We start from the raw sequence: 27,914 nt of genomic DNA, 5'->3' as shown, positions 1-27,914 counted from the left end.
GCACCCACAGCTTCTCTGGGCAGTCTGTTTCAGTGCCTCACCACCCTAAGAGTAAAAAATTTATTCCTTACATCTAATCTAAATCAATGCTCTTTCAGTTTATAGCCCTTACTGCTTGTCCTGTCCCTACACACCCTAGTAAAATGTCTCTCCCCTTTTTTCTTATAAGCCCCTTTAAAGCATGGGAAGGCTGCAATAAGCTCTCCCCAGAGCCTTCTCTTCTCCAGGCTAAACAACCCCAGTTCTTTCAGCCTTTTTTCGCTCCAGCTCTCTGATCAACTTCGTGTCTTCCTGTGGACCTGCTCGTGTTATGTCAGTAGCGTTGCGGAGCTAAGTCCTAGGAAAGATTCATGCTGCGTGCTTCCCACGCATATCTGGAACACACTGCACGTGCATAACAGACCTTATTAGGACTTCCCTACCTGATCAGACTTGGAAATGTGGGAGATTAGAAGAGAAGACTGATTTTAGCCTCATTTATAATGTCTGAACTGATTTATGGTGAGGATCATAAATCTGGAAATGGTATATCGGGTTGCAAATCTTCTTTCAGGCCTGCAAGCTGTTGGCAGACGATTATGAGCAAGTGCGCAGTGCTGCAGTGCAGCTCATTTGGGTCCTCAGTCAACTTTATCCTGAAAGGTACGTGCTGGATACAAAGCGACTCAAAATGGAGGCACGGCAATGTCCTAATTTGGGCAGTTTTGTGCCAGGAAGTCTCAGGAGCAGCTTTTAAAAACTGATGCGTTCAAAATGCTGACACCTGATGAGAAGGCACTGATCCGGATGAAGTTTTGGTTCCTGATATTTATTGTAGGCCCACAGGAGCGCACTCTAGTTGTTTTTTGTTTTATGTCATGCTGGATGGCATCAGATCAGCAAGCTGAGTTACGTTTCTCTATTCTAGCATTGTCCCGATTCCTTCGTCTAACGAAGAAATTCGGTTGGTTGATGATGCATTTGGAAAAATCTGTCACATGGTTAGCGATGGCTCCTGGGTTGTTAGGGTGCAAGCTGCGAAACTACTGGTAAGGTGCATTCTTTTCCTCTCTATCTGAAAGTAGTTCTTGTTGGGTCACCTTTCTTTTTTCATCTACTTGAAATGGGAGGAGATTTTATAACAGCTTAGGTAAATTCAGACCGAAATTCTGAGACGGAAAAAAGAGAGAGGTTGAGTGCATCGTGTTCAGTTTGTTTGTTTTTTCTCAGCTGATCTCTACAATAATTATTTCCTTGAGGTTAGACGGTTGGGTATCCAATAAAAAGGCAAGTACTTGCAATAATTTCCCCTTCTACATCCCCAGCACATGTAAAGAAGTGAACTCAAGAAAGACCAGATTAAATTCAGCGGGAAAATAAGCTGTGCTGCTCGTGTTAACTCTTCCGGACTCTTGACACGCACCAGTGTCAAGCACTGTATGAAACTGTTAGAAAAGAAACGATTAGACCCTGTGTTGGGATGTATCGGGAAATTGTATGGTGAAATTGAGAACAATCCTCTTACTTCCTTTTGATATATTTTTTCCTGTCCTTTAGGGTTCCATGCAACAAGTTAGCTCCCATTTCTTGGAGCAGACCCTTGACAAGAAGCTCATGTCGGATTTGAGGGTATGTAAACGCTTGTGTGTGTGGTTTTTTTCACTGTGCACTAAAATCTCACAACACCTGTTAACGTTGAGCGCGTTTGTTTTGCGTGTCCTTGCCTCAGGGCCGCTGGGAGTTAATTGATGATGGCAGGTTTTCTTTTAGGTTAAAGTCAGCGAAGTAATTGCCAGTTCTAGATGTCATTAGCTGAGCCGTGTAATAAACAGCTCTGGGCTATTCAGGTTTCACAGATGTGAGGTAAACGTTTGTGTTCTTCTGACAGCCGTTTGGCTAAAAGCTCTGCTTTGTACCGAAAGATTGCATCCTGATTTGGGGAGCAAGCTTACGGCAGCATCCTGCAAGATCTGACTGGTACTCAGAGACATTTCAAGAGCGATAAACATCTGGAGACTGGGACCTTTGAGCCCTATGAGCAAAAAAACCACTTTTCAGTAAAATTTCTTCCTTAAGTAGCTTGCTCAAGGTGTTATGTTCTGTTTCTCTTGCCTACAAAACAATAATGAAGCCAGAGCTGTGGTATCATCTGTTTTTGTAGACTGGATATTGGATACTTGACTAGATGGGCCTCTGCTCTGACCCAATTTGGTTAAAATAGATGTTTAAGAATGCATTAATTAAAATATATTAGTTGTTATCCTTTCCCAACATCAGAAATACAAGAATTACTGGCAATCAGAAATATTTGTAGAGGAGAAGGTATTAATAGCTTTCCTCAGCATTTGCATGTCTACATCGGTGTCTAATCCTCAAGATACATCCATTTTTGAATTAAAAAATAATAATTTGAGTCATCTTTAAAGTTTTCCATGGCTGTAATTGAAAAATCTCTTTGGACAGAGGAAGCGCACTGCGCATGAACGAGCCAAAGAGCTCTACAGCTCTGGGGAGTTTTCAAGTGGCAGAAAATGGGGAGATGATGCTCCCAAGGAGGAAATCGATACAGGTGCTGTAAACTTGATTGAATCAGGAGCTTGCGGAGCCTTTGTTCATGGCCTGGAAGATGAGATGTATGGTAAGTGATAACTTACGCAGTGACCAACTTGCATAGGATACACAGGCTAAGAATTGTCATGTATTTATTAACGAACAAAATAGATCACCTGGCTGGTGTGTGTCTGCATGTGAGGTTTTCTCTTCTTTTTTTTTTTTTAAACTAACTGCGGACTTCAAGGTGTTGGATTTTTATTTTTTCCTTCGTGATCTGGCAGTTGTTGGAAAGATATTAGTGGTGCACAGTATTTGGGGTGGACACGTTGAATGGAGTAGCCAAAATCAAACAGCTTCCTATAAGAAGTAAAGTTTTAATAAAATATCTGGGAAGTGGTTGCTTATGCTATTCAGAAGCCCATTTTTTTTGGTGTGACGTAAATTTAAAAGTTGAATGTGTTTTGAACTGAAAACGTAAGTTTATGTTGTTTGAAATTAGTGCTTTTCTCTGGAAGAAGGAAAATCAGATTTGCTGAGAGGTTTATAGAACCTGGTATTTAAATCAAGGCACTGCAAGAAACCTCGTCCACGGAGTCCAGTAATAATTCCTTGTGTAAACGTTGCAGCTTCCATCCTCACAAAGGTCAGAACTAGCGGAGACAAGCCCTCGTATTCCTCAAAATATTTCAGAATCCAGCAGTTCCAATGAACAGAAGTTCTCTTCTGATTTCTAACTGAAGTTTATCCATGGCCAGCTTAGACTTTGTTCTTAGCCAGTGGTAGATTTCGGATTAAATTGTTGCTGCTTCTCTCAAGGACTGGCTTTCCTAAGGAATTAAATTGATTTTTTGCAAGGGGCTAAATAGGCTAAGTTCTTTTTACACCAGTGTTGACCAAAAGCTTTCCTCTTGGCCAGTTAGAATGAATATTCTTGAAAGTTGATGACTGGTTCTGTGTGTTTTTGGGAATGTGGATTTCAGGTGAGGTCTTGCTTGTATCTTTACTGATCTTATTTATAATTCTTTAATGGAAGTAGCCATGTTTTAAGATCATGTTGATGTGTTCTAACATACTAGGGTCTCCCAGCCCTGCTGTGATGAACTTGAAGGCCTTCATCTGCTTCACGACAGATTATATTTGGTCTGGTCTTTTAAAAAGGATAAATTATGAGTATCAGATTGGAACACGGGCATTCTTGAGCTGTTAAGTTTGGCTGTAGCATTGACCATTCTGGTGGCCTCAGGAAAGTTTGTGTGTTTTAGCCTTTCTAGTCCAGCTTTCCTGCGCACAAAGTGGAGATTTGTATTTCAAAAGGCTGTTGAGTGTGCTGGTATTTGTACAAAACCATGAAAATGCTCAGCCCGGAAGATTATTCTGATTTTGATTCTAACACTGCTGGAAGGATGAAACTAAATTAGAAAGCATAAAAGCTCTAACAAAAATATCTCTAGTTTATTAACCCACGACTCCTGCAAATAAAAGCATGCTTTCCTAATAGCTAAACTCTCCCCGAAGCTCAAAAATGCAACTTGTTTTCCGACTAACAATAAAAATTTTCCACTGGCTCAATCCATTGGTCTGTGAAACTCGTTCTCTGGGTTACCGGTAAAATGGAGAGATGAGGGCTGTGCACAGGTCTCTGAGTCGTGTGTGTGTCTTCTTCCACTGCAGCACTTTTAAATCCTGCTGAGCTATCTTCCTGACTGCTTAACTTCTGGAATTCCATGTGGTAACTTGGTAAATCCATGTGTCAGTTCATGAATGCAATATTGGCAAACGTGTGGTGGTGGTGGTGGTTTTCCTTCCAATACCTTGGCCTTAATGACCACGGAGGCTCGTAGCCGTGACGAAGGCTTTGTCACAGCAGAAGCAGAGGCCTCGCTGCGTTGGCGTTTTCCTGCTTTAATCAGAATAACTAGGAACCAAGTCTGCTTTAAGAACAATAGGCCTAAAAGCTACGCACAAGTTTAAGTAAATGCTTTCAAGATGAGCTAATTTGAATGAAAAATAGAAGTGTGCTTAAAACAATAACGTTTGCTAGACATCAGATTAATCTTCAGACTTGCGATGCCAGCACATAAATGTTATGGAAGTTAGCACTGGGAAGAGGATCTCATCTCCACAATAAGCTTGTTACATTTGGGTACTCTTTAAATTCCTGCTATGCTTTACAGCATAAACACGTTCTGAATACTTGTATCTATTTTTTTTCTGATGCTTAAATTGAGTCACTTTAATAATTAGGTGGCATTTTTTTCCTTTCTTTTGAGGAAGTCGTGAAGCAGAGGAATTTTGTTCTGTTTACTGCTCAAACGCTGATCCTCTTGAGCTTTTCAGCACTTCACAAAGTGCTACATGGCGAGTTAAAAACACACTGAATGCTCTGAGCAATTAAAACGTCTGGAAGAATAAAGCAAGCAGAGTTTAATTATCTAAATGAGCTTGCTTAAGATACCAGGGTTGTAGCTACACTCGCAAAATGTGCCGTGAAATATTAATAGCTGGACAGGAGACCTTCTTTCACCTGAAAGCCCCTGTGCATGCGCTTAAAGCAGTAGCACGAGCTGTAGTAGAGGTGAGGCTTTTGATTTGAAGGCTTTCCTGTGAAAAGGTCCCCAGTGTCATGGGTCCCTGCTCAGTCTCTGTCATCCTCAGTGTTTCCTTAGCAACTCCTGTCCTTAGCCCAGTCCTTGAACAATCTGAGGCCTGGCTGTTGCTTGGGGTATCCTTTTAAACAGCGCTGACGGCTGAATCCTTCCCTTTCTTTTAACAGAGGTTCGCATTGCTGCGGTCGAGGCCCTCTGTATGCTGGCTCAGTCCTCGCCTTCCTTCGCCGAGAAATGTCTCGATTTTTTGGTTGACATGTTTAACGATGAGATCGAGGAGGTGAGGCTGCAGTCGATACACACGATGAGAAAAATCTCCAACAACATCACGCTTCGGGAAGACCAGCTGGATACTGTGTTAGCTGTTTTGGAGGTAAGATCTTCTTAGGAGGAGGAAAAAAACCCTTGCCTTTCAGCTTTCTTTGAGGAGTTACAATAATTGTATAATGCTTAGCAGCCCCTTCAGAGCAGAAACTACACCTTCCGTCCTTCTCCCCAAGTGGTCCATGCAGCTCACCTGGTGTGTTTTATTTCCTCAGTTGTTTCATTACAGCCTTTAGAGTAAATCTTCTCTTCCAGTCATATCCTGTACCAAAATAAAGACCAGCTGAGCACCCCCCTTTGCTTTCCCCCTTTGATCATTTGTGTGTGTTAGCTGTCAGTTAAGAGCCTTTACAAGAGGACTGCTCTTCCTTCTTTTGTGCAAGACAGTGATGAATGTGCTGTTGATATTTAGCAAATTATAATTTAAGAAAAAAAAAAAAAAGAAAAGGGAAAAAAAAGAATCCGCCATTGAAATGCAGCCAGTTCTTGTATCCTGTCAAATTTTCACGTTCTGTCCAGCGATGCCACACAAACGCTGACAGCAAGGAAGTAGAATGTATTATGGAGCTGCAAGGTGTTTTTTGGCAGGAGTCGTGCAATTAATTATGCTGGAGTTCAGCCACGTTATTTCTAAAAATGCTCCTTTTGGATTGCATGAGCTCCTCTTCACAATATTGCCTGACACCCTCTGAAGGCTGGTGACTGGGGTAAAGGCTCGTGGAATCAACCTTCAGCTGTTGCCAGGCTTCTCTGAAGGTAAAACAATTTCCTGAGATAGATGACCAGCAAAAATCTTCACGTTCCCCAGCACGCTGAGTTTCTCTTAGTGTCTGTGCTTAAGGGTACTGTGTCCCTCAAATCTAACAGTGATTCTTGTTCTGTTTTGAGGTCAGTGGTGAAAAGGATTAAATTGATTCCGTTAAATGAAACACGAGAGCAGAGACCAGCAGCAGACTGCAGCAGTCACCTGGTCTGTCAGTTTGTGTCTGTTTTAGCTATAATAATTATAAACATGCTGTTTTGCAGATGCTCCCAGTGCTAAGGAACAGTTCCAAGGTCCAGGAACTGCTAAATTTAAGTGTATACACAGGTCTGCCTTCCCTGAGCACTCAAAGGTGGGGATGTTTGGTGTTGTTGTGTTTTTAGGATGTTGTTTTAGGATTCTTGTTTTTTTTTGCTTTAGGATTCTTCAAGGGACATCCGGGAAGCGCTGCACGAGCTGTTGTGTTGCACCAATGTCTCAACTAAAGAAGGCATCCACCTTGCGCTGGTGGAACTTCTGAAAAACCTGACGAAGTACCCCACAGACAGAGAATCCATATGGAAGTGAGTGTGTTCAGCATCCTCGTGTGTCTCCTTAGTTTCCTACTTTCTTAAAAATCGAGGCATTAGGCAAATGTTGAACTAGCTAAGAAGGTAACAGGTCTAAAATCCTGTTACTGGGTAAATCCTTGGAATGGCAGCTGTACACACATCGTATATATTCACGACTGGTGTAGAGACTCCACATTGTTCTTGCTTGTCACTACTTCTGGTGGGAATCCAGAAGTGATGACCATGCTGGGAAAAAATCCTTCATTACAAGCAGCCAAAGCATTCCCAGGGTTTCCAGAAAAAGATGGTTTCAACCTCCGGTTTAAAAGTTACCTCCTCCATGCAATTAATGTTTTGTGCTGCATTGAATAGCAATATTCTCCGGCAGCTGACGAGATCAGCCATGACAAGTGGATTGGCTGTACGGCATGGGGCTGGTGGAGGGATTTCTTTCTGTCTGAGGAAAAGTAATGAACGCTTGTGGGTTTGTTTGGTCGCTTAATGGAAGCGACAAAGGACGTGATGCTTCAGCACACAGAGCCTGGGATGGAATTCTTGGTTATTATTGGAAAAACTGGTTTTTAGTCTGCTTTTTCTTCTAGTGTACTCTTATATTGCCTTTGGAGTTTACTAGGGTTTGGTTTTGTTGTGTTTTTTTTTGTTTGTTTGTTTTTATTTTGTTTGCTTAGCCTTTACTTCCTCACTCTTCTACATTTTTTGAAGAAGAAACACTTAATGTTTACCATTTAGTTATCATTTAATATGGAAGTTTTTCTTAGGCTGCATAGCTCCAGTTGTTAACTATCTCTCAGACAGTTTATTTTTATTTCTGCTTGTTTTTTCAAGCTGTGTTCTCAATTTTCTTGGATTCTGTCAAACTCTAACGCAGATCCTTAGCCTTGAAGAGACAATGCTGCCGTGAGTTTGCACATAGCCTTGAACAGGAGGATTTATTTCTCTTGCTGCATGACACCTCAGAGTGTCCCTACAATCTAATAATGTTTTAAAATGTTGCACTTTGCAATGTGCATGTTTACTAGGAAATTTTTTAACCTGTTCACAGATGCTTGAAGTTCTTGGGAAGCCGGCATCCCACTTTGGTGCTTCCATTAGTCCCCGAGCTGCTGAGCACACATCCATTCTTTGACACTCCAGAACCAGACATGGATGACCCAGCCTGTATCTTTTTAACGAAACCAGACGATCTCTTTGACTGTAAAAGACTTCTTTGTGTTTTCCTGAAGCTTGCATTTATTAAACCATTTCAGCCTAGCGGACAATCCCGTAGCTATTTCTGAATCCCTTTGTCAATTTTATTACTGAGTTTTATTAACTCAGCAAGTGATGGCATAACTTAACCTGTAACCATCTTCATAAACACCGGTGTGGTATAATTAGCTTTTTTTTTAATGCTGTGATGAGTGATCTGCTTATCAAACGGTTTGTCAAGGTTTAGGCTGTGTAGATGAGTCCTTTGATGTGAAAACACACATTTAGCTTGCACCAATTTGGAAGATGCTTTAGCAGCGGAGTGGTTTTCCGTGTGTTTCCATGCGACAAGTTGCTCCAGTCTGTGAAGCTTGTCCTTATTTTTCTCACAGTTCAGAGGCCATTAGCTAGCAGATTAAATGTCTTGTGAGAATTGAAAAGGGCAAGGATCAGGTGGAGAGCAAGGTAAATCCTTAATCAGACAGTTAAGTAATAATTTGAGTCAATTTGTCTTAGGAGTTGAGGATGGAAGGAGCTTGGAGGGGTGAAAAGCCCTTACTTATCTCCGTGCGCCTTCCTGATCTGAACCAAGGACTGTTACTCGAGAGAATGTTCCAGACGTAAATTGCCACCAAATTTTATGGAGAAATGTTCTGTGAAGAAAGCCTTGGGAGCCAGAAACAACAAGGTAGACCTGGATGGTAGCTTCCGGTGAATGAAGTGCTAGTTAAAAACAAAGGGTGTTCTCATTCAAAGTGCTTAGCAGATTTGAATGAAGTTAGCTGAATAGCTTCAGCTGAAAACCTGGAAAGGATCTGGGGCAAAGAGGAGGAACTGGTTCATCAGGTTGAAGCCTTTATGCTCGGCGGCTCACAGATACAGAAGATTTTCAGGAGCTGGGAAACGGGTTCAGGTCCCTTTTGTGAACTCCTTGCTGAGCCTGTTCTGCATTTCTCATCCCTGGCTCTCCCTTGAGCTGCCTCTGAGCCGTCCCTCACTGGCAGTAACATCCTTTCTCCGATCCTGTAGCGTTTGCCCTTTGTACTTCATTTCTGTCTGCCCCGACAGCTGCCTCTTTGGGTTTTGCTCAGCATTCTTTGCCTGTAAAGAACTTCCTAAACAGTCTCCAGCAAAGAAAGGGCTGTTGAGTTGTTTTTAACGTGCCGTCCCCACAGAGCCCTTCTGGTGGTTGTTTATTTTTCTTTAACAATCCATTTCAATAGACATTGCTGTTCTGGTTCTGATTTTCAACGCTGCTAAGAGCTGCCCAACAATGCCCGCGCTGTTTTCGGATCATACATTCAGACACTACGCATATCTCCGGGACAGTCTCTCTCATCTGGTCCCGCCGTTAAGAGTAAGTTGAATCACCGAGGTTTGTAGTTCCCCGCTTTGTTTTGAATATTGTTGCTCTCTTCCATGCCTGTCATCCTGTAATGCTTTGATTCTGAAATAGTTTTTTTCCCCACAACGCCAAGCAAGTGAATATTGAAATGTATGGTAAGGAAGGAGAGCCAAATATTAAATTGCTACAACATGGATTTTGTAATATTTTGGGGGAGAATAAAGTTATTGCCCTCAAGTGAGGGTAGCACACGCTCGGCTGGTTAAAAATGCCAGGAGGCAGGATCCCAGGAGCTTTCTGGAAAGCTTCCCCTGTGGGGAAGGGGAGCTCAGCCTTTGTAGGTCTTGCAACGTTTGGCTTATATCCATCGAAACAGTTTACTCACGGATGTGTTCCTTGCTACTTTGAAGCAAGCTTTTCCTGCAGGGAAGTACAGGTGGGATTGAAGTTGGTCCTAAATCTTGTTACAGTTCATCAACTGGACTGCAGGTTGTGTGGTCTTGGACTTCCCCTGACTTCACTGCTTCGTAGTTAACAGAGGAGGAAGATGTTTCCTTCAAAGGCATGTTGATGTTTAATCTGAAGATCTCTAGCTACAAACAGATCATAAAATAGAGAGTGTTAACTAACAATTTACAGGCTCGAAAGCCTGGGAATAAATTGTGAATCTGAGAAATGAATTGGAGCTCGCGGTTGGTAGCTGTTAAATAATGCAGCAGCGTTTTGCAGTGCTCTTACTTGTGTCGGACTTGTCTTTGTACGCACGTGTTTCTTTGTGCTTAGTTGCCAGGTCGAAAGCTGGTGTCCTCCCCTGTCTCTCCCAGCATTACACCGCACGAAGATCCTTCCCAGCAGTTCTTGCACCAGAGCCTGGAGAGGGTTTACAACCTGCAACACCTCGACCCGCAGGGCATACAGGAGCTGCTGGAATTTACCATTCGGTAAGGCTGCAAGCTGTCCTCCTCATCAGAAGATGGGTTTAAATCAGCAGCTTCACTGAAGTCGCTGCTTTGTTTCTGAATGTCAACGTTTTCCTTTGCCCTTTGGCATTTAGCCTGAGTCTCCTTCTCGAGAGCACTTTGGCCAAACAGAATTCATGGGCGGTTTAAAATAAAACCGATGATCTTGGCTCTGCTGCACTGAATAATCGGTGAGAGTTTTAGGTGGACATCTTTGCAGGGTGTGGTAAGAGTTGGATAAGGGTACTACGTCTTGGACTGCTCATTTATGATAAAATATACTTTGTTTTTATGGATGACAGGCTAGTGTGTCATTCTTAGTTCTCTGTCCCCGTATGTGTGCCTCATTTTGATCAGATTATTTGTGGTGTATGTGCACAGGGTTTTTTTTTAGTTTGTTTGTAGGGTTTTTCCCTTTGGTCTTCCAGTTTCTGGGTCCTGTGGCCTTTGGTTCTGTGGGAGAGGACCTGCTTCTGTTGCTCTGGGTTCCTATCACCAGTCCTGCTTGTAAAGGACTTTGTCATTCTTCATCAGTTTGAAATTCAGAGAGGTTTTTTCTGGAAGGGACAATGTTATTGCGTGCTGCTCTCTGTATAGATAAGGTTACAGCGTGGCTTCTGAATGTGGGTTTTATGCTGCCTTTCCCATTTCATCTCGGGACTGATTTACACAAACAAAGCACTTGAAAAGGATCCTTTCAGTGCGATTTGTCTGCTTGGAAAGAGGGCAAGAGTCTTATTTCTGAGAGTTAGAGCACGTTAGGCTGTTTTGCTATTTGGATTACAGAATTCCAAAAAGCTTTTTTCCCTCCCAAAAAACCTGCCTTTTCTGTACGAGTAGCTGTAAATTGCTTTCACACCCACCTGCAGTGGAGAATAAACAGTGTGCTCCTCGCTGAAACCCTGACTGTGAACGCTACGCGGCTTCTCCTCAGCCGTTCTGAAGCTGCAACGCGCAGCCTAAAACGCAGCCTCGGAGCATTTAGTGCAGCAAACGCTTCGAGCAGGTTATCTCTTGGCAAAGCATCCGAAATCTCAGCGGCACAATGAAATGCCGGGAGCCTCAGAGGCTGTGAACGGTTTCCATTTTGAGGCTAACAGTCGGGTCTGAGATGGCTGCACGCGTAGCTGATGTGCAGCAAAGGACAGCAACGTTTTGGAGCTGGTGGAAATCATTTGCTTGGCTTTTTTTGTCTGCAGGCATCACCACCCAGGAGCTGTGCTAAACCAGCTGGGTTGTGTTTTTTCCACCCTTAAGAGAAGGGAGGATTTAAGACGGAAACAAAAAGGTGCTGAAGGTTATTTTGCAGAGGGGAAGATTTTTTGCTGCTCTGACCATTTTGTTGCTGGGAGGAGGGGGATAGGAGAAACACGCAGCCGTGATCCTGTGGTGGAACACGGCTCCCTCCTTATTGTCATCGGGGGAAGTAATGCAGACCTCATGGTGGCTGCTGGTGACTTGCATTTCTAACCACGCTCGAGCCTGCCACTCTACCCCGAGGCTTTGCAGCTGAAACTGTGCAGGCTTTTCAGTAATTTGGCCTTTGTGGTTTAGTTCCTCCGTCTGTACGACAGGATTTTTTTTGTCTCGCAGGGATGCTGAAATCTGTTTAAGATCTGTAAGAAAATAGAATTAGTGGCGGTGGGAACCACACAAGACTTGGAAAACGGAGACTCCGAGTAGCTTTTAGCTGAGGGATGCCATCCTGCTCCACGCTAGCTCTTTCTTATCCCCTGGAAAAGGTGGAATCGAGTCAGTGTGAGGCTGGTTCTACTGTCCCTGCGTTCAGGGAAGGCACAACCCCTCTGCTTAGGAAAGGTTTTCTATGGTGGCAGATCCAGAGAATCTCCTGGATGTGGGGTGGTGGTGGGGAGGTGGTGCCGGATGACGCGTTTTGGGTGTAGCAGAGCTGAAGTTTCAGAATTGCGTCGTAGGTACGAAGATAAATATACACCAAATGAAAGGGTTACCTGAAGGGGGAAAAAAAAAACAACATATTTTTTGGTAATATAGTAAAAAATACAAAAGCAGAGTGACAATTTTAGTACGCCTTTGGGTCAAAGCAAAACGCAGAGAACAAAGATGTTAAATCCACGTTATCCAACTTATTTTTGGTTCTGTAACAAACAATGAGTTTTATTTTCTTAATGCATATTTTAAAACAACCCTCAGAGTAGAGAACCAAAGCCTTTTCATGTTCCACTGTCTTTTTTTTTCCTTGTCAGGATAAAAGTTACTTAGATAGCTGTTTGATTTACAGGAAATAATTGTACCAGACCGCACGCAGCAGCCAGTTGGGCAAATACCAGAACATCAGCTTTGGGTTTGTTTTAAAAAGGCAGCTATATTTCAGAGATGCCTGGTTACATGAGCCCGACATGTTCCAAACAACCTTTCCCAGCCAACAGGAGTAGTTAGATTTCCCAGCAGCGTAACGCGAACGGGTGATTAGCTGCTGCAGAAAGCTGGAGTGTTTGAAGTTAAATCTGGAACTGCTCTGCCCGATGGTTCCCACAGGGCCGCAGAGTAACTTGGGCTGACAGACTTACTGCTGCCACTGTCAGCCTCCAGGAAAAACAGAGATGCCAGGTCCCAAGGTGCAAACAGTTTCGTGGTGCATGTTTTCCTACTGCTTCTGCTGCCCGTTGTAAGGGTAAGAGAAAGCACGATGCAGGAATAGCTGGCTGCTGCGTTGTGTGCATTTAGATCAGCGTCCTGCTGTCTCAACGCTTTTTTTTTCTTCTTTTTCTCTTGCTTCAGTGATCTTCAGAGGCTTGGGGAGCTGCAGTCGGAGCTGGCAGGGATGGCAGACTTCACCGCGACTTACCTTCAGTGTCAGCTGCTCCTCATCAAGGTTTGACTTCATTCTTGGGCTGTTGTTCAAAATGCCCCCAGTTTATGGCAGTGAAGTTCATGAATTTAGATTTTAGTGCTGAAAACTGATCGATGATGAAAGCTCGGATTCAGTGGATTTCTGATATCCCCACTTCCCTTCTGGGGCAAATAATTTGTGGTAACTTTGCAAATAACACACCATTGCAGATCTTTGCTGTTGCACGTTGTGGTGGTTTTACCGTGCTAGGCAGTTGAACACCACAACCGCTCTCTCACTCCCCCTCCTCAGATGAGGAGGGGAAGAAGTAAAGGAAAGAACAACTCACGGGTTGAGATAAGGATGATTTAATTAAAGAGGGGAAAAAAATATATATATATATATATAATTAAGGAAATATTATTATTAATTAAACAATTCAACTAAAGGGAAAAAAGGGAAAGGGGAAAAGGGAGGGGGAAAGGGAATAACTAAACAAAACAAGTAAAGGCTATGTGGAAGTGCAGAGGAAAGAAATTACTCTCTACTTCCCACAAATGAGCGATGCTTGACCACGTCCTTGAAGCAGGGCCTCAACGCACGTAGCCGGTGTTCGGGAGGAGGACAGACGTTTTCGCAACGAGAGCCCACCCCTCCCCTCTTCTTCCTTTTTCCACCTTTTATTGCTGAGTGTGACCCCACATGGTATGGAATATCCCTTTGGTTGGTTTAGGTCAGCTGCCCTGGTGATGTTTCTTTCTCACTTTTTGCCCACCCCCTAGGAGGGTCAGAGAGAGTCCTGATGCTGTGCCAGCACTTCTCAGCAGCAGACACAACACTGGTGTGATCCCACTGCTGTTCTAGCTCCAAGTGCAGAGCGCAGCACTGTATGGGCTGCTGCAGGGAAAGGTAACATCCCAGCCAGACCCAGTACACACGTACAACTTCTGTTGGTTCATATGCATTTTGCCAGCGAAGAGCTTATTTCCAAACAGAAATCACAGTGGGCACAACCACCCTGCAGCCTTTTACGTTAAGAGAGTTAGCTTTTCTCTGCTGGTGACCACTGGAATGCTTTTTGCTAAACTGCTGCTGAAAGTGGAGTTTTTCTAGGCTGTTTTGTTGACAGCACTTGTGGCACCAATGCCAAAGGAATTCCTAAGGCTTGATTGAGCAAAATATCAGTCGTGCTTCACCGTGCTGAAATGCTCTATCCTTTTGGTATTAGCAGATGAAGTGGTTATTTGGACACCACGGCAGCAGGCTGATTTTGTGTCCCTGTCCATAGCAGGGGGCTTGAAACTAGGTGATCTTTAAGGTCACTTCCAAACCAAACCACTCCACAATTCTATGAAATTCAGAGCTGCTCCCAAAGCAGGATGCGTGGAGGACCGGCATTTGGAAATGGCCTTGGAGCCTTTCTCCAGGGGTTGAGTGGAGTGAGCCAACCTGTGTAGCTAAGGGAAGGTAGAAGTCTGTATTTCTGGCAAAAAACAGTGCTCTGTCTGGAAGAAGTGGGTAAACGCTGCCCAAGCCATTCTTTTCTTGAGCTGTAGAAAAAACAGTCAGTGTATCAGTGATGGAGAGGAGTAAGCAACGTGGCTGGAATTAAAAGTAACTTGTAATATCATGCAATTAGGCAGTGAGAACCTTAATGTCAGAGCAGCCCTTTTCAGTAGATTTCTTTACGGTTGTTTTTCCCCAGCAGAACAGAAACTACTGGAGGGGAAAAAAAAACATTTTCACTTCCCAGCCCCTCAAATGCCAAAAACTCCAAGACTCTAAAAGGCCCTACGTACCCTGCTCTTCGAGGGGATCCCATTTTTAAATGGGATTCTGGGGCCAGTGTAGGTGAAAGATACAGTGTGTATGTTCTTGAGCTTTGGCTACGGCCACTTCTGCGTGTACTTGTAACTGAGGTCAGGCAGCTTTAAGAAAAAACAAACAACAACAAAAACAGTGATATAAATCATCCAGTAAAACCTTCTTAATTGTTTTTAACATAAACCAAAAAGCAAATGGGGTTTCTATAGTGCCAGTACCAGTAGCTGTGTTACGCTCAGTAACTCCGGGATCTTTTTGGGCAAATGGGGGGTGGAAACTGTCAACAGTAAGGCTCAGAAATATGACTGCGTGGGTGTGTTTCTGGGGACAGTTGTTATTGTTTCCACTTTTTGCCTGCAATCTGAGAATGCCCAGCTCTTAGTCTCAAGGAGGTGATAATGCAGTGGGTTATTGTTTCTGTAATAAGCGGCTGCATTCTGCATAAAGTTCTCCTTAAAAAGTACAGAAGAGTTTGCAGCTTAGCCAGCCCTTCATTCACAGCATTGTTAATGTTATTCTCAACTTCAGTTTCTTACTGTATAGTTCTGTAGGTGTCTGGGTGTGCTTATGTAAAAGTACGTATTTTGGAAGCTTCAGTTCCCCGTATTGTGCTTAAAAGCAAAAAGAAACCTTTGCCCTGCTCTTTCAAACAATCTTTTGGTGTATAGCCAAGAAACAGGGCACGTTCCCTGTTCCCAAGCCCATTTCATCTAGCACAGGGTTGTAATGCTTTGACTAAACCGGGTATTTATTTATGATCACTTTTCATGGTTTTCTTCTGTAGGCCTTGCAGGAGAAGCTGTGGAACGTGGCAGCTCCTCTGTACCTGAAACAGAACGCGTTGGCATCTGCCGCAGCCAAACAGGTGAGGATGAAGCAGCTGGGGCTGCGTCCTCAGATCCAGGGATCCAGATCTGGAGGCAAGTCCTCAGATCCAAGCTTCCTTGGCCATGCAACAATAACACGTTTCTGACCTTCTACTGTAGTCTGTGCAAGTAAATCTTAGCTCCCCAAAGCACAGCAGTTTCTGTCATCTTCAAAAGATCAAATCAGGTGGCACTGGGGGAGATTTATGACCCCTGGAAAAAGGCACACACGCCTTCCTGAATAGTGAGACTGGAGAACTGTGGGCTGCTTGGTCTCTGGGGAAGGCTGTGGTGTAGGTCCTCTGAGAAGCCATTTCTGAACAAATGAATGTAATTGGGAACAGCCAAAACGCATTTCCCAAGGGTGCACTACGCCTGACCAACGTTAATGCCCTCTCTGTGATGAGGGCACTGGTGCTGTGGACGTGGAGAACAGGGGATGTTGTACAGCCTGACTCTGTCAAACCCTTTGACAGAGTCTCCCATCATTTCCTTTTCACCAAAACAGCAAAATTCTGGCTGATAAATGGGTGATAATGTGGGTGGAAAATCGGCTGGACCGCCTGGCTCAGAGCACCGTAACTACTGGTGCAAAGTTCAGTGGGCAGCCACTAACGAGTAGCATCCCTCTCAGATCAGTAGTAGGACAGATGCTGTTCAGCCTGTTCTTATTTTGTGATGTTTGACGATCTGATCCTGGGAAAAAAACAACAAAGCTAAGTTCTTCTATATTAAGGGACGAAATAAGCTATTAAGTAATCCGGAAACAAATCTAAGGTAAAAGCAAGTGCATGGATCTACTGGGAAGGTAGGCTGACATTCTGAGTCTCCAGTTAATTAAAATGTATTAAGAGGCAGCTACTGCTGTGCATCAAAACCTCCTGTGCTGTTGACAGTCATCCCTGGGGATGAATAGAAACAAAAGTCTATCAGCTTCTTAAATCTTCTCTAATTGAACTGTCGTTCTTGGGCGCCCTTCTTAGTAGCATGTGGACCCCCAGGGAATTTTCTATATTGTGGTTGTGGATGTAGATCACTTCCCGTCAGTGCAAGGTGAGGGAATCTTATTAAATAACTTGGAAGTTGTTCCTTCTGTACAGTTTTACTGAACTCAGTGGTATTAATTTCAGCACTCCTCTTGTCTACTTAAGCACTCTTGTCTACTAGTCAGCAGCTCTAGTACTATAATAAGTAAAACTCTGCGACGTGCTCAGCTTTTAACCGTGTCTAAAATAACCCAGAAGGACACTTATTTGGATTCACGTGTTGCTGAGCGTGAGGGAGAAGTACCAGAATCTTGGGATCGTGCCTGGGCATCAAAATTTTAACAGTCTGATGGCTTGTTACCCCCGTGGTGTCTGTCTGACAGATCTTGGAAGAAACTTACAAGATGGAGTTCATGTACAGCGGGGTGGAAAACAAACAAGTGGTCATCATTCACCACATGAGACTGCAGGCGAAGGCGTTACAGCTTATAGTGACTGCGCGCACCGCTAGAGGGTAAGGATGGTGAAAAGACCTTCTTAGGGTTACCTGGAAGCTTTGTGTCCTCAAAGTTTGTTTCGCAGAACGTCAAGGCTAAGATATACACCCAAAACATCTTGTTTTGCCAATAACCAGTTGCAGAATGAAGAACTTTGTTTTGGTGTAGCTGTATGATGGCACGGTACCAAACCAGATGACAAAATTATTGGGAATATGTCTTTTGAGAGATGAGCTCTCTCAGGTACAAACATACAAGAACATAACTAGGTTAAAAACATCACGTAGGCTAAAAACATTGTCAAGCGTGTCTTAAAATTGAAACTTGGGACCTTATGGATATGGGCAGGAAAACGGCAGCTGATTTTTTTTTTCTCCTATGGAGAATCTATTGCTGGCTTCAGAATCGTCTTTAAGATCTTGCAGTTTTAAGGAGCTTGAACTGGATTTCAAAACACCTAAATGCTTATGACCACAGAGCCAGTTTTCTTTATTCAAAGAAGTGAGGAATGTTATCTTCGTTACAGAGTGGAACCCCTTTTTGGGATGTGTGAGAAGTTCCTGCAGGAAGTAGACGCCTTTCAGAGGTGAGAAACTCCATTGCTTCTTCGCTTTGTGTTTTAAAACTGAAGTTGATGCGAAATGTTCTTAAGGCTGGTGACAATTCTTCCGTATATAACTTGGTCTAGAATGTGCCAAACTTGGCTTTCGTAAGAATGTAATACTAAAATAAAATGAAATAAACCCATAGCCACATAATGGGGAAATTCTGCCCTGAGTATAGGGTGTTTATTGTTTTTCCTTTTGCTCACGGCAACTACAAGTCAGGCTCTGAAAGAGGCTATTTTGCAGAATCTCCACCTCTTCAGCAGTGTGTTCGGACTAGCCGTTCTGTGCTGAAGGCGCTTTCAGATCTCACTGTTCAGAGTTCACGTGGGATTTTTCTGTAGCTGGAGCAGTTTTCGCATCTTTGCAAAGCGTTTGGAGGTGCTTTGTGATCCCTCACTTCACGGCTTTTGCATTTACTTGATGATTGCCATCAAATTACCTGGACCCATTAAAGCTCATTATCATCAGGGAATATTCCATTCATTTTTCATCTCTTCGCATCTCCCTTCCCCTGCTGCTCTCCCACGTTAGGGCCTGCTGCCATGAGATAATGATAAAGCAAGAAGTAAACTCCCTTCTAAACATCGAATCAGGAGTATGACAAAAGGGGAATCTCTCTTTTCCTCTTACCAAATTTCCACTTTTTAACTTAAGAAGTGGACAATGCTCAACATGGGGATCATCTTGCCCAGGTGTAGACATTTGCATCGCGGACCACTGCTCTTTTTGCATTAGGAAGAGAGGTGCTTATTCCAACTTACCCTCGTTTGGAGGTCTAAAATGGGTCAGATCAGCGATGCATAGGTTTTTCCTTGGAGTCAGAAGGGAATTAGCTTGACCAGAGACAGGTATCCAGAGTTGAGCAAGCAGAATTCCATCTCTAGTTCTTAATTAAATTCCTGTTTACTCATTGTTTATGTTTGACAATTGTCTGACAGAAGGGAGTTGGACCTGTTCCATCACAATTAGCTCACCGCATACAGGACTCTTCACTTCCTTCCAATCTTTTCCTCACGCTAGATCTTGGGATCAGCGAAACTGAATCACTTTCTCTTAGGAATGCGGCTCCTACAGGCAGTGAGGAATTCCACAGAAGAGAATCTGAATAGTAATAGATCTTGTCAGTTAGCTGTGAGGTCGCCTAGAAAATATTGTACGTGTAAAAACCCCGTGCCTAGGTTGAGCAGCCTCAGCCTGGCAGATTTGAGCTGCATCACACGACGGAGTAGGTGAAATTTGCTGTCTGGGTAGTGGTAGCCATAGGAGAGAGCACATATTCCTGCTTTGCATCTACAAAGGAGAGTGTGATTTTTCTCCATCCTTGCCAACCATGAGCTGGTGATAGAGGCTTCTGTTCAGGGATTTTGAACTCCTGTCGAGCATCACCAGGATCTGGAAGAAAATCTCACTTCCAGGGCTTTAGGACCTGAAGCTGATTTTTGAACAAGCCCAGGATTCCTGTCCAGGCTTAACTGTCTGTGAAAATACAGCCCAACACTGGACTCCTCAAGCAGGGAGGAGAGCCCATTGATCAAGAGGCTGTTCCCCTACAGAAACAGTGCCTTTTATTCTATATTTTCACCAAATTGCACAAAGCATTTACTAGGCTTACAAAATAATCCTGCTAAATGTGGCAGGAATGTTGCTGACAATAACAAGTAAGCCCCCAGGGAGTCAGTTTAACAAAGCGTTTTCTGCGTGTGGGGATGTGTGGTGGTGGACCAATTTTGCTTCTATATAAAGAACAAGAAATAGCAAATTCTCTTCTTGTGAGCAGCTCTTGTCCCAAGTTATGGAATGAATTCTATTCTGTTCTTGACCTCTAAACTAGCATATTTTTTTCCTACTGATTCGAGCTTACTGTTAAAATTTTACTACACCAATGCAACAATTAATACTCTTATTGGTAGACCAAAGCCGTTTTGGAAACTTTGCTGCAGCAGGAGGTCAGACAATTCACGTGTTGGGCGCGTGGCTATGTTAGATCCGCTAATGAGTCAGCTATTTAGTGAGCCACGTGAAAGTGTGCAACATAATGAGGCACACGCACGTCTTCCCCGAGATGCATCCATCTCCAAAGCTTACAAAGCAACTGTAAGAGGAGTGGTGCTTCCGTCCAACTGGGTTTCTTTCTCGAGACACTGAGATTGAGTGCAGAGTGCAGGAATTACCTGTCATTTTGTTTAATTAGCACTCTTACTGTCAAAATAGCATTAGAGCGGCACGTGCAGTCTTGTGTGGACACATCCTTACAGCAGCTGGTTCTCATGACTGTGTTGTTGACTTCACTTCAACATTTCTACCTCCTCCTGTGCAAATCTAGATTCAAATCCAGATTCCTTTGCCTGCTAGGCTCTATATTGATGAAGGACTTAAGAAATGAGTCCTGCGTAACGTTGATGTTATCAACTTGAACGCAAGGTATGGTCCCAGCAGAAGCAACCAAAATTATTTCATGTATGAGATGTGCATCAGAAGTGGAATCTCAGTATCTCATTCTGTCATTGTAACTAAATATAAAGATTAACTAGCTTGTCTGAAGATAACAAGACTGTTAAATGTTTTTTTGTGTGTTTTTTTTTTCATCAACCTTAATACAGATGTTTCATCTCTGAGCTCCCGCGTATGCAAGGCAGTTTTGTAGATAAATTGCTGGACTTAATGCCCAGACTTGTGACATCCAAGCCTTCGGAAGTGGTCAAGATTCTTCAAACAACGCTGCGACAAAGTACCTTCCTCCACCTTCCTCTTCCAGAGCGGGTCAGTTTAATGCAGAGAATTAAAATGCAATAGCCTTGCAGGCTGTCTTTAGCTTCCAAATAGTTCCTAATAGACCATGAAGTTTTTATCGGGGAATTGCAGTATGTTCCAAGTTGGAAGGGAGCCACAAAGAGCATTTAGTCCAACTCCTTTATCATTGGAGTGTTATTTCACGTTATAGGTGTTATTTCATCGCTTCTCCTTACCTAGCATCTCTGAGACTACTGCTAAAAGTCAAGAAGACTTAATAATTCCTGGCAGTATCTAAAAGGATCCAAAGTTCACGCACAATTCCTCTGTTAAGAGCAGTAATGATTATCTGTTTTCCTTTTTTTCTTCCCCTCCCTTATTTTTGGCAACTGTTTTGCCTCTTACAGCTCTACAGAGCTAGTGCGAATATCATTGAGCCGACCGGTGAATCCGATAACCCTCTGCGGTTTACGTCGGGGTTGGTAGTGGCGCTGGATGTCGACGCAACTCTGGAGCACGTGCAGGATCCCCAAGGAACCGTTAAAGTTCAGGTAAGCAGTCGCTTGACACAACTGCAAACAAGATTGTGTCTTAGGGGTAGTTTGCATTCTAAACTGCAAATAATTGTGTGTTTTATTAGTAACAGCGTTAATAACTAATGAATTTGAAAGCACCAACCTAATGCATCTTGTACAAATCTAGTTGTCATTCAGTTTGTTTTTTTCCCTTTTTTTTCCTATAGGTATTGTATCCGGATGGACAAGCTCAGTTAATCCATCCTAAACCCGCTGACTTTCGAAATCCTGGTCCTGGAAGGCACAGACTGATAACGCAGGTGTACCTCTCACATACAGCATGGACAGGTAACAGTACCAGAACAAGTCCACGTGGTTTTGTTGCTGCATGTTTCTGAGACAGGAGTGTCTCTTGCTCGATCCTAGTCTCCTGCACATCCCCAGTCTTGGGGCTCTGAGGATCACGGAGCCTTAGCATCACTCTGTTCTTACAGCCTCTGAGCAGCTGCAGCTCCCTGGTTGACAGGGCGCTGATCTCTGGAGATAACTGGAGTCTGCACATGCAGTCTGCCAGCACCGGGAGCCTTTAAATGGAGCTCATGTTCAACACGAGGTCACCCACTTCTGTGCAGAGCAAGATTTAGTTGTAGGAGTCAGGCCTGCACCCTCATTTAAAGGGGTAAAGTGATGGACTGCGAGTCGTCGCTTCAGATCTGACAGGTGTTGGAGCATGGCAGAGAACCTTTGGATCCGTGTGTACTTAACAGTATAATTTCACTGCTAATTAAACTTTTACCCTTTTAATGCCCTAAAAAAAAACCTCGCACACTTTACTCTGAAATATGCAACTCTGACATTCATATTCAGTCACAGTTGGCATTCATATTTCCCTGTGAAAGTGCTTCGGTAATTGGCTTGTGGGCTTCAAGCAACAAAAGCAAAGAATAGTTTTTGGCAGCTCCCTTTCTCCTGTTTCCTTTTAAACCCTTCACATTTATTCCAATGTGGGATTTTTTTCTGAGCAGTTTATTTTCTGTTAATAGGATTTGGTGATCTATATTTTTAATGAAGGGATTTCTTTTTCTCTGTAGCGTTCTCTTCCGCTTACTCCCTTTTACATAGCACCTCCATGGGGTATTTGTTCCTTCTGCTTATCTTTGCTTTGTTTGGGAGAAGAAAAAATGGTATTGTCCCTGCAACTGGAAGCATCTGGGTTTAAAGGTTGATCCTGTACCAGAGGGAGCTGAATTGGGTCCTTATTTCTTTCTCTGCAGTGTACACTGGGAGAGCATTTTAATCCCAGAGGATTCTGCTCTGGTGTCTCCCCTAGGCAGTGTTTTAGTTAATAACTTTGTCATCGGTACTTAGGCATGTAAAACATGGAGTGGGCATCAGGCTGGGACGGGTTGAGAGAACGGGATCAGAATTCAATAAAGTTGCCGTAATTCAGGAAAAATAAACTCATTAAGACCAGTAAAAAGCATATGCTCAGGAAGGAGGATGCCCAAATGAAAATTGAGGTATAAGTCTTGTATAACAGAAGCAATGGCAGTGACTGCGAGCTACAAATTGAAGAGGAGCTGACAGTGTGGCAAAACGATGGATCTTAGGGTGTTATTAGCTGAACTGTGGTATAACCATGGAAAAAGATTATTTTTTGTGTTCCATCTGGTGCCGATGAGGTCTCAGCTAGAGTGCCACTGCAGTGCTGGGCCTCTCATCTCTAAATTACATAGTTGCCTGTAGGTTTCGGTAATGGGCTCTGTAAGAAAAACCTAAAAGAAGATTTTTTTTCAGCCTGGAAGGGGAAATTTTTGACATTTAGCCCAGCATGCTATGCTGCTGGATTGTACTGTGAAGGCTAAAAGCCTGCTTTTATTATGACCGCTGGGAGAAGAACAAAGTGAGATCACCTTGTGGGCAGTATCAGGAATATTTGTCTAACTGCTGAGCTGGAAAAACAGGGAAAAAGGCTGTCTTCCAGTGTCAGGACCTCCAGCTGAAGAGAATCTTCGAGTAATCTCCACTGTGGGTCTTATCAGACATCATCTGGATTTTACTTGATCCTGCCTTAAATATAGAGAGGAAGGCCTGCTACTTCTCTGCTTTTTAATGCATTTAGCATTATTTGGTTGGAATAACTGTTAAAAGTTGTATTTGAAGTTTGCTATTATTTTGAAGGTAGTCATAGGGTTCTCTTCTTGAGCTACAGCAAAGAGGCAGAAGGGAATGAAGCAGTGCTTAATTCTGCTGCGCTGCCTGCAGTGACAAGGTTGTATTTTCAAACGCCAGGCTGGATTCTGATCTGTCGCCCCAGAATTAGAATATGTAAGATAAATTTTAATTCAGCATTTATTGTTCACTCTGTGAGGGACTCATGTTTGGCTTGTTCTGTTTTTTCTCCTCAGAGCCGTGTCAGATTGAAGTGCGGCTGCTGCTGGCCTACAATTCCAACAGGAGCAAGGCGACTGCTAAGGTTCCCAAATCTACCTGGAACGAGAGCATGGAGGCTCTCCCGCAGCCTGAGAATGGCATAGAGGGGACCATACCATTCAGCAAACCCGTCAAAGTTTATATAATGCCCAAACCTGCCAGGCGGTGAAGTCTACCGCTAAGAGAAATATATTTAGGGGACTGTTGGGTTAAAAACGAAACCCAGGGGCTGCATTCCAAGACACCAAACCAGAACAGTGTTACGCTTCTACAAAACGTGTCAGCCGGAAAAGTAAAGCTGCTGAAGGACGCTGGTCACTGTTAAGAAGCAGACAGACCAATACAGGGGTTATTCAGATAGTAAAGGAGTTTCGAGGAAATGTTGTTTCTGTATTGAATCAACAAAATCGAGGCAATTCTCAGTCAGCATTCTGGTAATAATTGTGTTGGGCCAAAACTCCTCAAGGCCTCTTGGTTTTCTGCTGAAGCTATTTACTGTGTAAATGCTTAGGCGCGTAAATCTGCTTTTTTATTTTAACAACACTCTGAAATGAAACTAAGGAGACTTGATAATTTTTTTTTTGGTCTAAAACTTGTATCTTTGCGTTGGTATCTAAATTCTTAGCCAAAAAAAAAATCTGAAGTGCTATTGTCCTTGTTCAGGAAGGGCGTCTTGAAGTGGAATTGCTAATTGCTGGAGGCTAAACCCTATTTTCCGTCCTGGCCAGCTGTGCATCCTGGGGAGGGCACAGGTTGGGGGTGAGGAGGAACCTGGTGGTGCAAGCAGCAGAACTTGCGCTAGGACATGGAGTTTGAGTGATAACAACACAGCAGGGTGTTAATTTTTTTGTTTACGTGAAACGGAGCTGTATGTCCATCTGTATCTCGGAACTGTAATCCCACTCTCCTGTTGCACACTTGTATGCCTTTAGAAATAATGCAATTAAATAGCAGGGGTTGTAAAACGATGTAATCCCATGCCACTAAGTCGTACAGAATCTGTTTCTGAGTCGTGGTCTTGGCCTGAACTGGTACTGCGATGAGAAAGTCTGTTTAGTTTTTCAATTCAGCAGCACTTTTGGCAGCTCACGCCTGTGTGAGGTGCTGCAGTAGCTGAACACGCTCCCAGTTAGGCAGCAGTCGGGCAGCTTGTCAGCGTTCCCGCAAGCAGCTGCGCTGAGCGCCAGGGAGCCCCTTACAGCAGGACTGGAATTGGAACTTGTGGTCAGGGACCCAAATGTTCGGTCCCGTAATCTGCAGCCCCTTTTCTGTGACCCTCTATTCACAGAGGGCCTCAAAACTAAATTTGATATTCCACCTTTAGCAACTTTGGTGGGATTTTCTAGGAGCGCTTAATGTGTGAAACTTTGTAGTGCAGCAGCCAAATGTTACCTGTGTTCATAAATCAGTTTTTTTAGAAAAGGGGGTGGTAGTGGTGGGGAAGGCTTAGTGCCTAAGCGAAGCACTGAAGAATTTTTCCACTTGTACAGAGATCAAAACCCCTTACGTGCTTTCCTTCAATAAAATTGGAAAACCGATTCAGATTTGTTTCTCTTTATTCTAAGAGTGAACCTGCGTGGTGTAGCCTAATAAGAGATTACTGTGAGGCTTTCACATATTTTTTTATGATTATTTCGTTTAGGACTGATATGTTGTGGTCTGAAGACTCCTAACCACAAAACTGTTCAGCTGCTGTAGGAATTCTTAAGTTAAACGGGCTTTCTTCATGTTCCTGCTCTTACAAACTGGTTTTTGTATCTCACCTTTAGGGCAGTGGGTTGAAAACCTCCTGCACGTGTAACAGCTGGGTTGTTACCACCTGACTTCTTTTTGGCATCCCCGGCTCCGTTCCAGTGGGCTGGGGTTGATGTCCCTCTTACTTTGAAGCTGTGTCCCGGGCAGATACTTGATGAGTCGAGCTAGCTCGTTACAGACTCTTTTCTCCCTCACTTTTACACTTCACCAGTATTTGTGCAGTTTGTCATCCCAATAAAGACTTCTTACGATCATGTCCATACGCTCCGAGCCACGACCGGTGCTTTGGGAGGCAGAGCAGGGAGCAGGAACCGAGGGAACACCTGCTCAGCCCCGCACGCTGCGTCGTGTCAGGGGGGTGTGACGTTGGTGGGCAACACCGTGAAATCTTCATGCTCCACCCGGGGCTGCAGATAAACCCTCGGGGTGCTGTGTGCACCAGTTTTCTGGCAGAAACTCCGCCTTTCCTCCTGCTCTGGTTACCAGGGAGTTAGGGTTTATCGTGTGCTCCCAGGCCACAGATGATCAGGCGGTTACTCCATTCTGGACATTTTTTCCTTGGGAATATCAAAATCTTGGCGTCTTTCTCATGAGCACTGAGATTGTTTCAGCTATCTTTCTCCCAGATGCCGTGCTTGAACTCCTTTCATTCAACATAGGAGACAAAGTTCACGCTCATTCTGCATTGCCGCCGAGAATCAAGCACTGAAAGGCTTCGGAAAAGTTCCACATCTGTAATTTCAGGTGACTAAAATCACTTGAAAATTTAAGATGACTCGAATGTTTCCAGCCTCCTATTAAGAGCTTTCTGTAGTTGGCTTCTCTTCTCGATACCATCCTGGAGTTTTCTTTCTCTGGCTTCTGCTTTGTATTGGAAGAAATCAGAGGTCCTCCTTTTCTTCTTAGGTTCCATCTCTTCAAGCAGCTGATTAATTCATGATTTCAGCTGAACTGAAAACTGTTCTGACCATTATGATCTTAAAATTCCGTGCCACATGCCGTTTTCTTAATAGTGTGGTCCTTTCAGCATTCAAGTGTACCTTTGGTTTCCCTTTTAGGCAGGTAGGCAGACTCATAAACATCCTCTACGTATACATGGTAGATACGCAGCTCTGCCTTGTTCACTTCAGACTACGGTTTTACGATGCGCTATCACTCTTGCTGCTGTTTTCTACCTTTTCCCTTTCTATTGAAAACGTCCTTTTGTTTTACAACTGTTTACCTTGATCTCTTTTTTTAAGTTCGCTTCCAATGGCATTTTTTCACACCTTATTCTAACATGCAAGAAGTATGAAAGGAAATTTGTACAGAAGGCAAATAATTTACTAAAAATCTAAATGTTCAGACCCCTCACCTCCGCCCTGTGCATTTTGCCTCGTAGTTAAACAGGGAAGAGGGGTCAAGAAGCTGGCAAAGGCTGACCAACCGTGTAAGGGTGGTTCGAAAACGTGTTACCGTGTTTACCTTTAACTTTTCCGATTTAATTACACACCGTATTTAGGCCTACTTTTGCGTGCTTTTAATGGGAAGTTCATAACCAGGTCACTTAAGAGCATTGAAATTAATCGGGCTAATTCTTAGACCTGTGCAACTGAACACTGCAACTACCGAGTCAGGAACGCTTAAAACAACGCATAGATTTATCCAGAACAAAGCTGATGATCATGAGATGCTAACTCAGCCCCGGTGTGGCTTGCATATCTCTGTTTTTACGTGCTTTTAAAAGTGAGCCGGTACAGTCTCTGCAAAGAAAGACCTCTGAAAGAAGAAAGAACAGGGCACGCGTTTAAATGGGGACCGTACGATGTCACTGTGGGTTCCTGCTCGTGGGGAGGGATTTCCTCTGCATTCCTGTGCTGCTTGCCCAAGTTCTCAGATCAAAGACAAAGTCAGAGATACAAGCGCTGTTTTTATCTTACTTTACTCGCCTGTGAATGTTTATTCTGAGGAAGGGGAGCCATAAACGCTGCCTGCTGTCTCTTAAAACTACTGCTCGTGTTGTGTTCGGTGCGTATCGGAGCTTTTTTACGGCCTGCTGCTCCTCGCTGCCAGCTCGTGCGTGCTGCTCCACGCAGATAAGGGCCAGGGACCGAAGGGCTCCGCGGCTGAACAGCTGGGCTGGGAGCTGCTGGCTGCTGGCCCGGCCGCGGCTCCGCTTTGAGCAGGGTGGGAGCTGGCTGCCTCCTGCGGGCTCCTTGTCCTGGTGGGAGGCAGAGGCCGTGCACGAGACATCCATTTTGAGCTCCGCTTGGATTTTTGATGAATCAGTCCCGGCTGCTTACACCACTGCAACTTCAGGCACCCAGAAGGAAATCGGGCTTTCGGTGGCTGGAGCAGCCCAAGTGGAGCAGAGTTTTGTGGGAACAGCCAAAGCCGACCCGGGCAGCTGAGGCGGGAGCGGTGACAGGAGGTAGAGCTGCAAGAGACTTGCAGCAGATTATCTCCTTGTCGACACCGATTTTTTGTGCTGCTGGGAGCAAGACTTAGCAGTTTACCTTTAAAAACAGAAACCCATTTCCCTGCCCACTGCAGCACCCTGCTCGAGAAGTGGAATCTCCTGTATCCTGCCGGTTGCCAAAGGAAAGGAACAATTAGGAGG

General features: G+C 43.9%; 1 protein-coding gene and 1 long non-coding RNA gene across 3 annotated transcripts in view; one reads left to right on the top strand and one right to left on the bottom strand.

The window, feature by feature from the left end:
• The window catches only part of INTS4 (integrator complex subunit 4), a 30,711-nt gene extending 6,191 nt beyond the window's left edge, over positions 1 to 24,520 (top strand). Inside the window, exons 7-24 of one of the 2 annotated variants that reach the window (XM_035330024.1) lie at positions 554 to 642; positions 908 to 1,028; positions 1,537 to 1,608; positions 2,443 to 2,617; positions 5,306 to 5,511; positions 6,646 to 6,788; positions 7,840 to 7,955; positions 9,209 to 9,342; positions 10,114 to 10,271; positions 13,050 to 13,143; positions 15,710 to 15,790; positions 17,161 to 17,291; positions 17,801 to 17,860; positions 20,483 to 20,642; positions 21,020 to 21,163; positions 21,355 to 21,475; positions 23,536 to 24,230; positions 24,372 to 24,520. In XM_035330024.1, coding sequence (XP_035185915.1) covers positions 554 to 642; positions 908 to 1,028; positions 1,537 to 1,608; positions 2,443 to 2,617; positions 5,306 to 5,511; positions 6,646 to 6,788; positions 7,840 to 7,955; positions 9,209 to 9,342; positions 10,114 to 10,271; positions 13,050 to 13,143; positions 15,710 to 15,790; positions 17,161 to 17,291; positions 17,801 to 17,860; positions 20,483 to 20,642; positions 21,020 to 21,163; positions 21,355 to 21,475; positions 23,536 to 23,729 — 2,199 coding nt within the window. In that variant the 3' untranslated portion in view covers positions 23,730 to 24,230; positions 24,372 to 24,520. Of the gene's footprint in view, positions 1 to 553; positions 643 to 907; positions 1,029 to 1,536; positions 1,609 to 2,442; positions 2,618 to 5,305; positions 5,512 to 6,645; positions 6,789 to 7,839; positions 7,956 to 9,208; positions 9,343 to 10,113; positions 10,272 to 13,049; positions 13,144 to 15,709; positions 15,791 to 17,160; positions 17,292 to 17,800; positions 17,861 to 20,482; positions 20,643 to 21,019; positions 21,164 to 21,354; positions 21,515 to 21,983; positions 22,135 to 23,535; positions 24,231 to 24,371 lie in introns of those variants that run through there. The other variant, XM_035330034.1, reaches the window with a different exon arrangement.
• Positions 24,521 to 24,969: 449 nt separating this feature from the next.
• On the bottom strand, positions 24,970 to 26,125 carry LOC118169089. The gene is made up of 2 exons (XR_004751917.1): positions 25,717 to 26,125; positions 24,970 to 25,249 (listed from the first exon to the last, which is right to left on the bottom strand). It is a non-coding gene; the product is annotated as an uncharacterized LOC118169089 (long non-coding RNA).
• Positions 26,126 to 27,914: the final 1,789 nt, after the last annotated feature.

This window comes from Oxyura jamaicensis, chromosome 1, assembly GCF_011077185.1.
Source record: "Oxyura jamaicensis isolate SHBP4307 breed ruddy duck chromosome 1, BPBGC_Ojam_1.0, whole genome shotgun sequence".
NCBI lineage: Eukaryota > Metazoa > Chordata > Aves > Anseriformes > Anatidae > Oxyura > Oxyura jamaicensis.
Note: the sequence above shows the minus strand (reverse complement) of the source record. Positions and strands in the feature narration are given on the sequence as shown.